Below are 16,924 nucleotides of genomic sequence, written 5' to 3'. Positions count from 1 at the left end.
TGGCTATGCGAGTAAAGCAGAACCACTTTTCCGTCTCACCAGGAAAGAAACGCCGTTCTGCTGGGATGAAAGTTGCCAGGCCGCTATGGACTTCTTGACAAAGTGTCTCACATCAGCACCAATTTTGTGTTTTCCGAATTTCACACGGCCATTCTTCATACACACAGATGCTTGTGACCTGGGTCTTGGGGCGGCCCTAATGCAGAAAGACGACATGGGACGGGATGTTGTCGTGGCTTTTGCGAGCAGAACTCTACACAAGGCTGAGAAACCCTACTCAACACCTGAAAAAGAATGTTTAGGAGTGATTTGGGCCTTGGAGTACTTTAGGCCTTATGTAGAGGGCCTCCATGTGACGGTCTACACAGACCATAACAGCCTGAGATGGCTGATGAACCGCCCAAACCCTTCTGGACGTCTGGCGAGATGGTCTTTACGCCTGCAGGACTTTGATTTTACTATTGTTCATAAGCCAGGTGTTCAAAACAAGGTCCCAGACGCTTTGTCCCGCAACCCAATTCAATGCGAGGCTACCCCAATAGACATTCTGCCAGATTATGCAATTATTGGGGGGATGGATCTCCGTAGCCTGTCCTCAGTCGTGATGACAGATAAAGCGCAGCTGAGGCAATTACAGGAAAATGACCCAGTGGTCAGTGATCTTTTGTGTGCTCTTAGGAGTGCTGGGAAAGAGGATGTGGATGAAAGGTATGTAATTCAGGATGGTTTGCTGTATGTCAGAGACTCCAAAGTGGCTTGTGGACTACATCCAATGAAACAGCTCAAATTGTACGCGCCTACCTCCATCAGAGGCACGGTGTTAAAATACTACCATGACCACCCTACGGCTGGACACCTCGGAATTAATAAAACATTAACCAGACTAAAGTTTAGGTTCTTCTGGCCAAAAATGGCAGAGGATGTAAAGAGATACGTTATCTCATGTTCAGTGTGTCAGTTGACAAAGCCAAGTCAAAAGAAACCAGCGGGTCTGATGGTCCCAATCAAACCACAAAGGCCCTGGGAGTATACGGGAGTAGACTTTGTGGGCCCTCTCCCTAGGACACAGAATGGAAATGAATACATTCTTGTATTTGTCGACTACTTCTCAAAGTGGGTGGAAATAAATGCAGTCAGAACAGCGACAGCGCAAGTTGCTGCAAGTAAATTCCTAAGCGAAATCTTTGCCAGACACGGTGCACCATCTTACCTTATTTCAGACCGTGGAACGCCATTTGTGAGTAACCTCTTTGAGTCTGTGGTGGCCACCCTGGGTACAGAACACAGGTTGACTACGGCGTACCACCCACAGACAAACGCTACGGAAAGGGTGAACCGTACCTTGAAAACAGCCATTCGAGCATACGTGGGAGACAAACACACCTCATGGGACAGATACATACCTCAGATATGTTTCGCTCTTCGCACCGCACCACATGAGAGCACTGGCCTGTCGCCATCAATGATGTTATATGGACGTGAGCTGGAGACTCCACTTGATTTGGTCACACAACCGAATGTTGATGGAATGGATGACCCGGATGTGACCTACCCGGAGAACTTGAGAGCTTCCCTGCGAGACGCTCATGATCATGCCAGAATAGTTCTAGAGGAAGGACATAAACGTAGGAAGCGATACTATGACCTAAAACGGCGTTCGGTTAATTATGTTGTGGATGATCTGGTTAGAGTGAAAACACACCCAAAGTCTGATGCAATAGCTAACTTTACAGCCAAGCTGGCTCCAGTATACTCTGGTCCATACAGGGTCTCAAAAGTTCTATCTGATGTTAACTACAGACTGGAAAAAGTAGATACTGGAGAGGATGTTGGTGTGTTTCACGTGGTAAACCTTCAGCCCTTTCACTCATGGAATACAGCTTTGTCTAGTATAAAACTATCTGATAATTGTGAGGATGTACAATCATTGGATGAAGGCGCCCCTATCCAAAACTGTGTTGGAGAGTCTGACGATACTGCCTTAAGTGTTGCTGGAGACTGGTTAACCGAACTCCCCGGAGATTCTTCCTCAGAAGGCTTACCTGAACAGACACTTGACAGTGCTGATTTCGCTGACACAGAGTACTCTGACATGAGAACTGACTTTGACACTCACAGATTTGACACAAGTGACCCGTTCCGGAGTACTGACCGTTATAACTTGAGGCCGAGACAGAAACCCAGAATTACCTCTGACTGGACAGTCAATAGGTGGACCAACCCATATCATACACATAAGTTTGAAGTGAAGTGAGGGAAGATAAAAAATATGGTGTTATTTGTCACATGTTGTTTATAGACAAATGTTCAAGGGTTGATTGTTTTGAAAAAGAAAAAAAAATGTATTTCATATGTGGGTGTTACACACAGCTTTTGTTTTATTGAACTTAAATGCAATGTACGGACTTGTAAGAATGTACTGTTGTGCATTGGGTTTTGTTTTCTCACCCTGTAACAGCTTTTCAACTGTGGCATGTATGTATAGTTGTTAGGTGAAACAGTAATGCTCCTTGGTTGTGTACGGCTGGGGTCAGCCTTTATTTGACAGGGGGGAATCTGTAACAAGTACAATTCGGTGCTGCTCCTTTAAGGCTGAAGGCACCTCTTTTTTTGACTCGCTCGCTGAGTGGGCAGTCCTTCAGATGGAGTGCGAGCTGTTAGCTGCATGTATGTTTTCTGTTGCTCTTTATCGTTTATTTTCTTCTATTAAGTAACGCTGTCGTTTGTGCAAATTAACGTTACCCCATGTGTGCATGGGAACGGAGCTAATAATAAACTCCATGTGAAACGCCAGATGGCCGGCCTACGTGAGTTTGCTTGCTCTTAACTGCCTCCACTCGCTCCAGCTATCCGGTCTCTCTCTCTCTCTCCCGAAGCGTTACAGTTGTTATACAGGTAGGAAGAGCACAAGACCACAAATCTATCCCCAGATTTTGATACCCAAATGTTGACAGGTATGGCTGCTAGTGTTTGCCAGTGATTCTATGATTTTCTGGGACCGGGAAATGACTGAAATGGTTATAGTCATTTTCCAAAGACGCACAAAAGTATGAACCTGGCGTCCTCCATTCTTTCCGACAACAAAGCACCTGAACACAACAAGCTCGTAATCACGACTTCTGAAGCAGTGTTGGGTAAGTTACTTTAAAAAAGTAATTAATTACTAGTTACTAATTACTTCTTCAATAGTGTAATTAGATTACTGTACAAATTATTCTCTCCTAAAAGTATTTAATTACTTATTACTAATTACTTTTTAATTACTTTCTAAATTCTATATCAACCTCAAGTTAAGCAATTCAAGGATAGACATGAAACGGCTCTTTTGATTCATTCAAATACATAATATAAAACTACATAATTTACACTTATTAACTGACCAAAGTATTAAAAATGTGAGAAGGATACATAAAAACATGTATTTTAAAGTTTATACTTTAAATGTTGATGTTAATTCCACTATTGAATTATGTATAATTATATTTAGTATTTAGTTTAATTACTTAAGAAGTAACTGTAAATAAATTACAGAAAAATTAAGAGTAATCCATTACTTTACTTTTTCAAGGGAAAAGAAATTAAATTATAGTAACTAATTACTTAGTAACTACACCCAACACTGTTCTGAAGTGGGTAGAAACTTCCGATAGCACGTGAAGGTAGCATTAGCCCGTGGGGGAAAACAATGCCTCAGCCCTAATTGAAATGGGACAATCATGCCGAAGAGTTGTTGTGTCGTTTTCTGTACCACTACAGTCTTACCTGGAGATTCAACCAGAAAAGAAAATATGTCTGGAAATGGCATCTCCACCCATTTCGTTGGATCATTGACCCCAGGGTAGGGGGAGACTTGTTCACGGACCCCATGCCATGGACATTGCTGTTCAGAACTTGAGACGGACTTGATAATATAGCGTGTAATTTTCTCACTCAAACCACTGCCACCTGCTCCTGCTTCTGCGTTTAGATGGAAAAGCTGCCCATAACTGCTTGTCTAGGATATGCAATCCTCCGTAAGAATTCGTAAAAATAGCATATTATTAGCAAAAAGGAGCTAGCAAAAGATCCAGTCTGCATCTGTATTTGCACTCGTCAAATGATTACATTTCCAACATGTTTTCGCTTCGGTGAGTAATGTAGCCAATCACAGACATGTGTGTAGATTTCTACAAAAAAAGATTTTCTACAGGTGCTAAGCATTTGTTTTACAAATAAAATTGAAAAAAAATGTTTTTTAAAACCCTAAAAAAAAAAAATTGCATCAAAGGAAAAAAACTAGTTAACGCTGCTGTGAGAGTGTTTTTTATACAGTGGTTACGGATGTGATGGTAAAATTGACATCTTTCTCTCTTCTGACTGCTGCTCTTTTCGCCCCTCTTTTGTTAAAAACACTATTGTGAAGTTATTCCTTTGCTATTTAAGCAAATCAGAACAGAAATATATGTAATAATGTAGTCTCTCATTCACAGCTATACAGTTCCCAACTATGACGACTTCCGCTTCTTAGAAACCTGAGAATGTGAAAAGGGTCGATTGTGTAAATAGGCACATGAAAAAGGTAAGTGCATTTTATGTCCACTTGTGGACTTGAATTTGAGTAGGCCTACTTGCGCTAAGCCTATACTTTTCTTAATTCTGACTTAACCATCAATCACAGTTTGTACAACCTATATGAAGTGCTGATTTATGCAAAGGAATTTAATGACAAAACACTTCAATAGCCTATATGTTATGGATTTTTGATTTTATTTTCCTTACAAAAGCAAAGGCAGTAAAAAAGGAAACACAGCTCTAGTATATCAATAATGTTTGACAGCAATACAAAGCATTTGAAATGTACAAGTTTTGTGAAGCAAAATCCACAAAATGAAGTCAGCATTATTTAATCTGGTATTTGGGCAAGTTCGATATTGCAGTGGTTCATCCGAACTTTCTTGTTTAAATGTCGGGGGACAAATGGCTGGTTGTCCTGACAACCATTACAGCCACACAGATTCGAAATGTGTGGAGCCAGTTTTCAAAAAGTGATGATCGAAACACTGACATATACACAGCTCTTTAAGGGGGAAATGTGTGACTTAAAGGTCTAAAACACTCGTGTGTGTGTGTTTGTGGAGCGTTTCAGATGTGAAACTAAAAGGCTGATAGTTACGGCACCCTGACTGGAAGTATGCTTAAGTAACACACGGCAAGATTAATAAACATGCAAACCATAAAGCGATACAAACGCCTCACATCCTGTCCTAGAAATGATGGGCCTATCATAAGCAGCAAAGAGGCAGCGTTAAAAGGCAAGTTTATCATTGAAAAAAATAACATATTACTTTTAAAAAATCATGTCAACACACAATATAATGATAATTATGTATATTTACAATTAATATTTACAATGTACCTTGTTGATCGTAATTGCTCGCGTTATAAAATAGTTGTAGATAAAATAATAAAAAAGGTACAAAAGAGGTAAGTGGTATGTACACGGGTCAATATTGATATGTCGAAACTGAAAAGTATATAGCTGGCAGTTGAGCTCTTTTGTTTCCATAGCGACGACAGCTCTGGCACTGCAGAATCTGGCTCACAGTTGTGCTTTTTTATCGAGAGGGCAAGAGAGAAGCTGCCAGCAGGACCAGGTGTGGTCTCACTAGTTGATGATGCCATTTATAACTCCATTAGTGTGATCTGGAAGTGGTTGATAATAACTTCAGAGATCTCAATGAGGAAGGCAGAGTGGTTGCTGTAATGCTCGATGATGTTGTCGTCCATGTTCACAAAGATCCTGTGGGTATAAGAGAGAGAGAAAATAAGTTAAAATTATAATCACTGCAATAATGACCCAATCGTTGTCTCTTAAGCTTTTGCCTCTTAAAAAACAGCATTTTTTTTTTGTGTATATTATGTATTTTTGTAACCAAAAACACACACAAAATACGCATTTTGGATCTAAAGATGTACAAAGCCATATCGCTTTAATTCTGACACCTGCTCATTGACATTTGCACATCACTCCACATTTATTTTAGTCACTGTTGAGTGACACTGGCTGACGTACAGATGAACTGTGTCCTACCGACTGCTGAAAGATACCTTAAGCATTCCTCTAAAGCATTCATCATTCCTTCTCTAAGGGCAGACCCTGATTTAGATCCTTAAAAACACAAGTCCTTATCTCATGACTTACGCAAACAATTATTTGGCACAACAGTCGTCTCCACCGGCTAACATGTATACGACGTGCGGGTGTATGACAGACTAACAGCGAGGTTGTGCCAGCTCTCCCAGCCCTGAGGGTGGAGGTAGTCTGATTGAAGATTGGGGCGAGAGAACCAGCAAAAATGCGGCCCGACCTGTCCCTATCCCTCAGCCGTATCATCAGCTAACGGCCTGAGGAAAGTTAAGCTCCAAGTTACACAGCTCTAGGCTAGGTTGATTAAGACAAAATACCTTTTAAAAAGTCCAGGACATGTTTCTTTGACCCATTTAGGTCAAACGCTCCTTGAATATTCCAGCAGGTGTGTGAAATACTGCCATGTAATTATTTGGTTTATTTTAATGCCTTATACTTTATGATGCACTGCGGTGAGTTATTCCCACACGTGTTCTGAAATGGAAGAGTGAACAGGTACATGGTGTCATGGATGATCACCAACCAAAGAGATAAATGGTGTTCTCAGAGCCGGGGCTCATTAGGTTGCACGTAGTGTCTCTTACACAACCAGACACCAGCGCCGCCTTCCTATCAGAGCCCTCATCTCTACTGGTTCTCTCCGAGCTTCATAAACCACAAACATACAGTGCAGTCAGGTGACTCTACCTATGTTGAAATCATCCTGTGTTCCACCTTTTGTTTTGCTTGTTTAATTCACCCTCTTTTTTTTTTTTTGAAGGGGAGCAGCAATCATCACATTCCAAACACTATAGATCTCCTGTCAACCCGGTCTGTCGACTTTGCTTCCTGGCAGCTTGTTGAGATAGAACTCAGATTATAAGAAATGGGTTTAACAGTCGTTCATCTCTTTGAAAGAGCGTTTCGACATCACTCTATCTATGTTCCTGACTTCTTCACTGCTTGCAACAGTCCCCAAATGTTTTCGCCCAATGAAGTTCAGCTTAAAAAAAATCTCACTCACCCTCTTTTGCACTTCTTGAAGATTTTCCCAATGGTGTCTTCTTGCATACCGTACTTTTCTGAAATCTGAGAAGACAGAAAGGGGACATGAGTCATGTCTTAGGTACAGTTCCTCTTGAGGTTCGAAGTAAGATCTTCGCAAATATGCGTAACTGAAAGAGAGGTTAAAAAACTCACCGCTTCTCTCAGGCCCTTGAGGGTTGGCGTGTTCAACATGAGGGCATCGAATACTTCCTCGGTCTCTCGTCTGACGTACAGTAGAACTGTGGAAAAAATAAAGAATTGACTATTAACACGCAGTGGGACTGTGATTTTTAGCGCAAAACAAAGGGAGAGAGATTGTTTTGCTATGTTCCTGCGTTACTAAAAAGATCTTGTGTCTAACGTACCTTTCTGTTGCTCATCTCGGCGGGCTTGTTTGGTCGGAGGGGAGCTGCTCTGGTCGCCGGCCTCTGCGTAGCTGCTGGTACGTTTCCGTGATGTCTTGTCCATTTCTTCTAAGCTAACAGGAGGCACCTGGACAATAACAGATTAAATCTGTGTTGTTAAAATGTCGCTTGCGTGTTCACATGCTGATGATAGTGATAGTGATAGACTGACGATATTATCACAGTGTGATCTTGAATGCAAAAAGCTGCACCAATGCAGAACAAAATGTAGGGGGATGTCATGATTTCCTAATTCTTTGCTAATAAAGGCATTCAAATGGGCTCTCTCTACACTGTAAAAAAAAAAAAATCAGGCCCCAATTGAAAATGTTTTAGTGACTGATCACATCTAAATTTTTTAGTTGGCCAAATTGCATCAATTCACAAAAAATCAATTTGGCCAACTGAAAAATATAGATGTCATCAGTCACTAGAAAATGTTCAATTGGGGCCTGAATTTTTTTGTACATGTACAAAGGCCAAACGACTGGTGTTATGAAATGCTGTTGAAATCTGGACTGTGGGAAAAACGGCCTGTCGGAACAGTCTCTATCCCTGCTCTCCTAGCCTGTGTAAACACAGCTGAACAGCATCTCTTCAACACCCTCAGAAAAAGTGTGTGTGCGTGTGTTTGAGCTCCCACGGGTTAATCCCTGTGTCAGTCAGCATGGCCGTCCCCGTCTCAGGTGAGTTTCGCTCACTGTCATGTAAACTCAGGAGCGCACCAGTTAGCATGTCTGATCTCGAGATCACTTTCTCTCTTTCTTTTCCAAGCCCACTTCTTTCCCACCACATTTTTTCCCACACTTTTCCCATACTCTCAGCCCTCGGGGTGTTGGTGAACATGACTCAACAATGCTGCGGTAAGCCGCATATCCTAGGATGTAGGGAAGAGCATGTGTGTATGTGTGAAAGACAGACGTACCAGGCCACAGCGCTGCATAGTGCTGAAGTGCATCTCTGGGATGAATAAAACGGGTTGTGTGACGTGATCATCTAGAGTTTTGAAGTAGGTAGAGTCCTTTCCAACAGAACTGGAGACTAAGGCCTGTTTGCAACCTGAGGAGAAAAAAAAAGTTTTAAATGAACACAAAGCAATAAGTGTAAACGTTTCATAAAGGCATAATTAATGAAAACTAGACCCTGGTGGAAAACACCGCTTGGCTTAAGTTTGAGAGCCCTCTTTTATACATCATTGGCCACAACATGGACATCAAAAGGGGAAATATTTACTGTATTCTCGTTACAATTTCGGTAAGGCGGTAATGGGTGTTCCCTGAGAGTCTCAGGCTGTACCGGTAATTATGTGACTGACGGCACTCACTATTGTTGCTGGAGTCTACAACATTCTTGGTTCTCCTTTTGCTTCTCTTCCTCTCCTCATCTCTCATCTTCCTCTCAGCCCCCTGCAAGCATATAAGAGCAATAAAACTTAGAATCGGAGCAATTAAAAATTGCTCTGGCATATTAGGACAGCTTGTAAAACACGCAATAATTCAGAATACAAAACAGTTCTCTTAAAACAATACAAATGCACATATGCTTGGGGTTTTAATTGGGGGGGAAAAGATGAAATAATGAAACAAACATTACAAAAGGTATTACCAGTAAGAAATAACTTTTATTTTTTTTTATTTTAATCTCTCCTTCCATGCTTAATAATATTTATTGTAATGTATATAATATTTATAACCCTTCTTAAAAAATTCTAGTTTAGGTGCCAGCTGTGGAGTAGATATGCATTTGATCCAGCTAGAGAAACCACAGCAATGCAGTAATGCACTCAGTTCACCTTCTGCTGCTAAACCAGTCAGACGTGTTAAATCTGACCTTCCCATCATGCATTTCCCCACACAGTCAATCAGCTAATAACTATGGCCGCCGTGGAACACACAAACAAGCTTTAAGGAGATAAAGCAGTGATGACTTTATCTGATCAGCTCACCAAAAGGGATCAATGGGAATCAGAAGATAGCAGAATGTAGCAGACAGAGTAAGGGTGAGAGACGTTGAAAGAGAGATAGACAGACTGAAAGAAAAACTCACAAATACTTTAGTGACTTTTTTTTCTGCTTCAGTGAAAACAGTTATCACGTAACTGAAAATGTGCCAGTAAGAGATCAGAGGTCAGACATGCACCGCTTTATAAGTAAATAACTTAGTAGGTCATGAGTCAGGACTGTTTTGTTTGAGAGTTAATGACGCAGTCCAAGATGAGCCAAACAAGTGACAGAACTCCAATGCACACCCTGATAATGAAACTTAATGTTCCTCCGTTTTAGTTTTCATCAAGCCTGTTATGAGATTATTTTGAGGGTTTTGCTTTAAAAAAATTATAATAATTTAATTTTATTATTAAATTAAACTAAACATAAATAAAAGTTAAAAATGTGTATATATATATATATACATTTTTCTAAAATAAAATTAAAAAATTCACACATAATTGCGCACTGGCTCACCTTATCGCAGAAGATCTTGACCTGACAAACAGCTCTGTGAATGAGTCGGTTGTTCCCTGAGCTGAAATCATACGTATCGATCTGAAGATTCAGAGGAAGACCTTTGACCCCCTTCTGCGAGGAGAAGTCCGTGCTCAGAGAGTTGATGCCAATGTGCACCTGTAAAACACATCGGAGGGTTGAAATTTCAGGAAAGCACAGGGAAATTAGGAATTTTGTTACTCAACAAAATGATGCAGTTGTACAATAAATATAGAAAAAGTAAAAGAACATTCATTGTTTAGTTCATGCGCAGGCCTGTTAAAAAAAAACAAAAAACCTGTGCTTTGACAAAAGGAAGGGTCAGGGATAAGACACATTAGATGTGTCATATGCAAATAGGGCATGAATGGTTGTTCAATAATTCCAATTCATTTCAAAAGAAAAGGAGTGTCCATATGGAGAATAACATGGCGAGATCTGACATGTTAGAACCGGAGGCAAAACAATAAAAAAACAATCATCTAAATAATATGAGGGATAAACGGAAGGAATAAAACAGGTGCCAATGTCCAAGAAAATTCTTCCTAGTTCCTCATAGCCGGTGATTAATTTGGCACGCACTGGCCCACAGATTGTACATGGAGATTTCAGATTAACATTTGAAATATTTCAATTCTAATAAAGGGTTGTTGTTACATTGCTTGGTAAACACAAACATTCTAACATCGGACAAATTCATTATAATTTTTCTTTTTTTCAATTAGTAGCTAAAGAAATGACTTTTAACATACTGCCATTTAATTAAATTAATAAAAGTGTGTTACAGTGATTGTATTTTCTTTCTGTCTCTGCTCCACCTGCTGTGAGTTTCGTTGTCCCACCCATCACTACCCTTGGGGCATGCTGAAATGTGCCCTATTTCTTTTCTCTTTTTCCCTGCTTGCTTCCTTCCCTCCCTCTTTCTGTCTTATTCCCTATGATGACAGTTGCCTAAGGAGGCTGCATACCATAGATACCACTGCTCTCTGACACTCCTCTAAATGATCCTCCTTTCAAACCCATCACTTAACAAAAACAAGTGACAGGTGGATGTGTGCGTGTGTGTGTGTGTGTGTGTGTGTGTGTGTGTGTGTGTGTGTGTGTGTGTGTGTGTGTGTGTGTGTGTGTGTGTGTGTGTGTGTGTGTGTGTGTGTGTGTGTGTGTGTGTGTGTGTGTGTGTGTGTGTGTGTGTGTGTTTGTACCTTTGCTTCTTCATTGGTGTTCCAGATAAAGGACAGTGCGTTGAAAGCAACCTCTTCCAAATTACTCACTCCACTGAAAACTTCCTTGTAGTCAGCTGAGAGGCAATATATAAGAATATATTACTATAAATGAAACATATATAAATCAAAACCCTCCACCTTATATGACATCTGACTTCAAAGAAAATGGTGGGTGTGGCCATAATTACCAGTATATGATAAAACATTTTCATTTTCTTAATCAGTATATAATATTATAAAACGTAGCCAGTGAGGTAATCAAAAAATTTGGTAATTCAAATCTTTTTAAACAAATGTATATTTCAGGATATTTACCTATTTTGACTGGAAATAGACAAAATATTACATTGTAAACGCTAAAAATAATTAATTCTTTTGAATAGAGCCAACTCAAATTAAACAAATTAGTTCACACAAATTAATTTATATAAAAATTAAATTTAACCGAAACTGGGCTGGGATTTCTATTTCCCAGCATTGTTTGCCATGACACGCAAAAGGGATAGTAAATAACTAAATTAAGTGTTATATTATGTGTGTGTGTGTGTGTGTGTGTGTGTGTGTGTGTGTGTGTGTGTGTGTGTGTGTGTGTGTGTGTGGGCTGGTAATCCCTACGCTATGGGGACAAAATGTCCCCACAAAGATAGCAATATCTGAAATCCTTGTCCTTGGGACATTTTTTGGTCCCCATGAGGAAAACATCTTATAAATCATACAGGATGAGTTTTTTTGAGAAAGAAAAAATGCAGAATGTTTCCTGTGATGGGTAGGTTTATGGGCAGTGTAGGGGGATAGAAAATATGGTTTGTACAGTACAAAATCCATTACGCCTATGGAAAGTCCCCATAAAACATGGAAACTGTGTGTGTGTGTGTGTGTGTGTGTGTGTGTGTGTGTGTGTGTGTGTGTGTGTGTGTGTGTGTGTGTGTGTGTGTGTGTGTGTGTGTGTGTGTGAGCCTGTTTATGAGGACACAAATTTGTATAACTACATGGGTATTACACTGGTATTACACTATAAATGTGGTTTATGAGGACATATCAAATGTCCTCATAATTCAAATGGCCTTAAAAACATACTAAATGATGTTTTTTTGAGAAAGTAAAAATGCAGAATGTTTCCTGTGATGGGTAGGTTTAGGGGCAGGGGCAGTGTAAGGGGATAGAAAATGCGGTTTGTACAGTATAAAAACCATTACGCCTATGGAGAGTCCCTGTAAACCACATAGACCAACATGTGTGTGTGTGTGTGTGTGTGTGTGTGTGTGTGTGTGTGTGTGTGTGTGTGTGTGTGTGTGTGTGTGTGTGTGTGTGTGTGTGTGTGTGTGTGTGTGCTTAGTTCAAGAACAGATATATGTTATGTTATATATTGCTGTCCTCATTCAACAAGTGCTATGCTAATGCTATGAAAACGTTGTGTTACCACTTACTATCATGGCATTTATTGAATTAAAGCTAATTAAGTTTCCACTACTAAAAATGTATGATATTTTTCAGGTAAATGTATGAATTAGCTAACTCAAATATTTCAAGTGCAGAGCAAATAAAATCTATTATTACAAAATAAAGCTTACTTAAACTTAATTTCTTAACTTGCATTTTTTTAGTCAACTGAAAGCCTAATTTTTTTTACAATTTTGCCAACTTATCTGGGTTTACAGTGTAAGATTTTTTTCCAGTGTTGTTTAGGTTGAGTGATAGTGAGGTATACACACCGATATCGATGACTCTCTGTTTGACGGTAGGCTGTCGAGCATGCCAGTGGTTCCAGTACTTCAGCTGCATCTCAGGACTCTTGTCATTCTCAAACACAGCCATGATCACCGTCTAAAAGAGATAAAGGAAGAAAAATAAAGCATTATTAGAACCTGTTACTTTGTGGTTTTTAGAGAGTGGTGACTCCCTGTAGGACAAATGCTTGGCTTTTTGCTGTTTACCAAGCGATGTCACCACACTAATACCCCTTTCTCTCTGCTTTGTCACTGACCATAGCAGTGTATGCTTTAAACAAAAGAGACAATCTGTCACACCTTATCCGTCACCTGTGTTCAGTCTTACATACAAAGGCATATGAGTTTGGCCCACAGAGTTGCTCTGAATCTTCACTGCTGTTTTGCGTCATGGATACTAAGCCACAAAATATTATACTTTCATACTGAACAAAAGAAGCTAAATTGACTAGTTACTCCTTCTCTTTGGAGCAGATTACTTTGGGGGGGTCAATGGTATGTTAAATGGCAAGCATGAATTCTGACCTTCATTTCCAACAAATATTCTATTAATTTTAGGAATTCCCAATGTGTGTTTATGAAAGTATAACTTACTTTTACTTTGCTGCATGACACCCCAGCAGTGCTGTCCACTCCCTGCAGCTTGATGGGGTAAAACTGCCCCTTGTTGAGGTACACCATGGGTATTTCTGTAGTTTTGTGCTGGGAAGCTTGTGGGGCGCCTAGAACGAATTGGAAGTCATTCCTGCAAAAAACAGTCCGATGAAAACAGTTTGTATAAAGTCCCCAAATGACACTATTTTTATAGAGGCAAAAAGACTAAGAAGCCTTTCTCACCTGTATCTCTCTGGGGAAGAGTTGGGGTAGGAGTATACAGGGCTTGTCTGTCCCACAAACGCATTGCTGTTGCCAAGAGGCTGTTTTTTGAAGAAAACAAACAGATGTGTCATAAATCGATGGTAATTATAGAGATGACGGAGCACCTTTTTTAGGCATTCGTGGCATTTTTGTTATAATGGCTCAGAAACAACAATAACAGAAAAACATGCTATCATTATTTATTATATTAATATAAGTCTCTATAATATATTAATATAAATGTGTGTATGCAAACCTCAGGCGTGACCTCAAGAAAGGTTTGGTGAGATGGCCATGATTTCTGTGAGGTTGGCGGGAGGAGAGATTCCAAAATGTTGTTGATGTTGACCGGGTAGCTGTCAGTGCCCGCTAATGGTTGCTTTACGTGGCTGAAGGGAATATTGTCAGAAAGAATTTTCATGATCTGAGCATTCTCCAGTGTGGCCAGCTCAGGGGAAGAGCTGTTCGATGTCCTAAGGGATAAATGCCATTACATATTGTGAACTTTCTGGTTGTACATTATGACTTCTTCTTCTTTTTAATGGCACTCAATCCGTAATGCGATTTACACAAGGGCATCTGTTACTTATCTATACAATGCTGACAAAAAAAGTGTTAAAGTCAATAAAAGCTTTGCTCAATCTCTGCATTGTTTATGGAGCTTTCTTTGCATGAAAAGCAAAGCCAAACACACTGGGCGGGAGCTGTTTGCTACCTAACGCTGATTTTTTTTTCTCACTGTTTGAGTTTCTCGGCAGGGTTTGACATCAGTGAGACCAACAAGCTCTATAGGCAGCTATTTTTCACTTGCACAAAAGGGTGCTGTGCAGTGACTCAGTCGTTTTTGGGATGGGTTGAAGAAGAGGATTAAAAGCTGAACCAGCTCTGACCTCAGATAATCTTTGGCTAAATTACTCAACATAGCAATACGCTGGATGGAGAAAATTGGACATTTATACATCTGGATGACTTAGTACTGTTGTGACATATTCATCTTGCCTTTTGTCTAATACTACTGACAGTATATACTTATATTCTTTACTGCATGCGTAAGCATTTCGATTCATAAATCAAAAAAACTATATAGTCAAGCGTACCTGTCCTCGTAAGGCCAAGAGTCCATCATGTAATTGTCCGGATAGCGTAAGTAGTTGAAACTCTCGTTCTGCTGTACCATGAGAGCCCTAGGGGAAAGACGAAAGAGACATTAGCATAGAGAAAACCTCAGCATTCCCAAGACCTGCAACATGTGATTTTGCAAATGTTGCTGGTGTGATGTATGGAAAAAAAGATTTAATAACTGCTTTAAAGGCCACAAGAATGTGCCTCCGGTGTGCATACGATGCTCAAAACCACAGAATTTAATGAAGTGAAGATGAAAGATGCTCTTCAGACTTCAAACCTATATAATGCTCTATATAAAAACCTTCACAAAATGTGAAGACAAACGGTGGCAAACATCTGACTTTCTCTTCTCATCGACACTTGTAACGGATCAACGCTCAGAAGCAAAGCCTAAGTGAAGGAACTTAATTTTAACTTAACACAAGCACCACAAACAATAGACAAGGATTTGAAGAACTCCTCAAACAGTTCGATTTGTTTTGGGACTTTCAAAAGAACTACAAACTACTAGGATTAGCAATGAGGTGGTCTGCTTTGGTAAGCTGAAATGCAAACAGAGCTGTTTAGGCACCTGTGCTCACACTTCATGAATGAGCATTTTCTGTTCATTCTTTAAAAAAAATTAGAACTGAATTTTCCAGATGATGAAAAATCCCCATATAAATAAATACCCATATTTACTAATTCTAGCCACCTGCATGTTGACATAGACCTGACATAGACTGATGTGTTTCTGGTTGTATGCACTTAGGCCCTTAGGACAGTTACACCAGGCTGTCTGTGAGCATTAGAGACAGAATGCCTGTTTGGGTCCTGGTGTCAATTTTCAGCAGAAATTATCTTCATGTACTCATTCATGTGGGGGCCCGTTTACACGTGAGCAGAGGGAGAGTGGGAGAAGACGAGAAAGACATTACTCAAGAGTTAGAGACAGCTCAGAGCGGTGAAACTGCAAACTATAACACAACCCACAAACAAATCTGATGAATCATATTAAACAAAACGCAGGTTTTAGTCCTGCACTAAAGATCATTGGAAAATGTCTAGACAGTGACTGATAGAATCATTTATTTTAAAAATAAAGGTAAACTCTTAATCCAAAAAAAAAAAAAAATGTAGGTAAATAAATGGTATGTAAATTTAAAAAAAAGAAGCCCTAGACCAAAAAATAATAATAATAAATTTAACAAATAATGAAACTTACTCGATCTCCTTTGTCATGACTCGTCTGACAGGCACTGGTGATAAAATCCTTAGTTTGTGATCTTGTCTCTTCTCCCAGATGTGTGTATGTCTGGTTGAGTGTGTGTCTGTGTTTATATCCTGACAAATGAAGTGGTTTGATTTGTATCCACATCGTAGTATTTATACACCTTGCCTTCTTTGCTCTGATTGGCTGCCAGCCTGAGACAGGTGTGTGATAGGACAGGTGTATCCTCCCTTAACTCTCTCAGTGCTGGAGAGAAACTTCAGCATGTGTGTGTGGGTGGGGGGTGGGGGGGGGAGACACCTCATTAACACTCATATAAAAGACTGAGAGTCTGCAGCCACAGGTGTGAAATGCATCTTATTTGGGATCAGAAACCAAAGGCACATGTGAAAGAACAAGGCTTTAACATGCAAATGAAAGGTTGTGTCATTCTCTCAATCTCTAATAGAATGAAAAAGGAGGTTTTGGCTGTGTGGTTTTTACGGCTTTTTCCAGTTAATTGAAATTATTTGCATTTTGATTTATTTTAATTTATTAACAAGAAGTCATTTGCAACTATTGCAAGTTACACATGAAATATTTTCCCTCTTATTTTTAAATGCATGATTTGCAGATAAATATTCTGCCATGTCAGAATTATGTCAAATATGCCTCTGTATCTCAGGCAGGAACTGATGCAAACAGAAAAAGGACCGCATATGCACTTTTTAAAATCACATTTTTATGAAGCATTTTGGTTAA

The 16,924-nt window shown here is 39.7% G+C and overlaps 1 protein-coding gene across 2 annotated transcripts; it reads right to left on the bottom strand.

The window, feature by feature from the left end:
* Nucleotides 1-4,728: 4,728 nt before the first annotated feature.
* grhl3 (grainyhead-like transcription factor 3) lies at nucleotides 4,729-16,295 on the bottom strand. Of its 2 annotated transcripts, none has more exons than XM_067454525.1 (14): nucleotides 16,178-16,295; nucleotides 14,946-15,032; nucleotides 14,105-14,321; nucleotides 13,828-13,907; nucleotides 13,585-13,735; nucleotides 12,976-13,087; nucleotides 11,243-11,337; nucleotides 10,020-10,178; nucleotides 8,882-8,963; nucleotides 8,483-8,616; nucleotides 7,519-7,645; nucleotides 7,307-7,392; nucleotides 7,131-7,195; nucleotides 4,729-5,779 (listed from the first exon to the last, which is right to left on the bottom strand). In XM_067454525.1, the coding sequence occupies exons 1-14, from the start codon at nucleotides 16,192-16,194 to the stop codon at nucleotides 5,662-5,664; spliced, it is 1,530 nt and encodes a 509-aa protein (XP_067310626.1). In that variant the 5' UTR covers nucleotides 16,195-16,295; the 3' UTR covers nucleotides 4,729-5,661. The 2 variants fall into 2 exon arrangements, with proteins under 2 accessions (XP_067310626.1, XP_067310627.1); XM_067454526.1 differs by having other exon boundaries at nucleotides 14,105-14,237.
* Nucleotides 16,296-16,924: the final 629 nt, after the last annotated feature.

The sequence above is a fragment of the Pseudorasbora parva genome, chromosome 10, assembly GCF_024679245.1.
Source record: "Pseudorasbora parva isolate DD20220531a chromosome 10, ASM2467924v1, whole genome shotgun sequence".
In the NCBI taxonomy this organism is placed as follows: domain Eukaryota; kingdom Metazoa; phylum Chordata; class Actinopteri; order Cypriniformes; family Gobionidae; genus Pseudorasbora; species Pseudorasbora parva.
The sequence above is the reverse complement of the archived record's forward strand: the minus strand, read 5'-3'. Positions and strand labels throughout refer to the sequence as shown.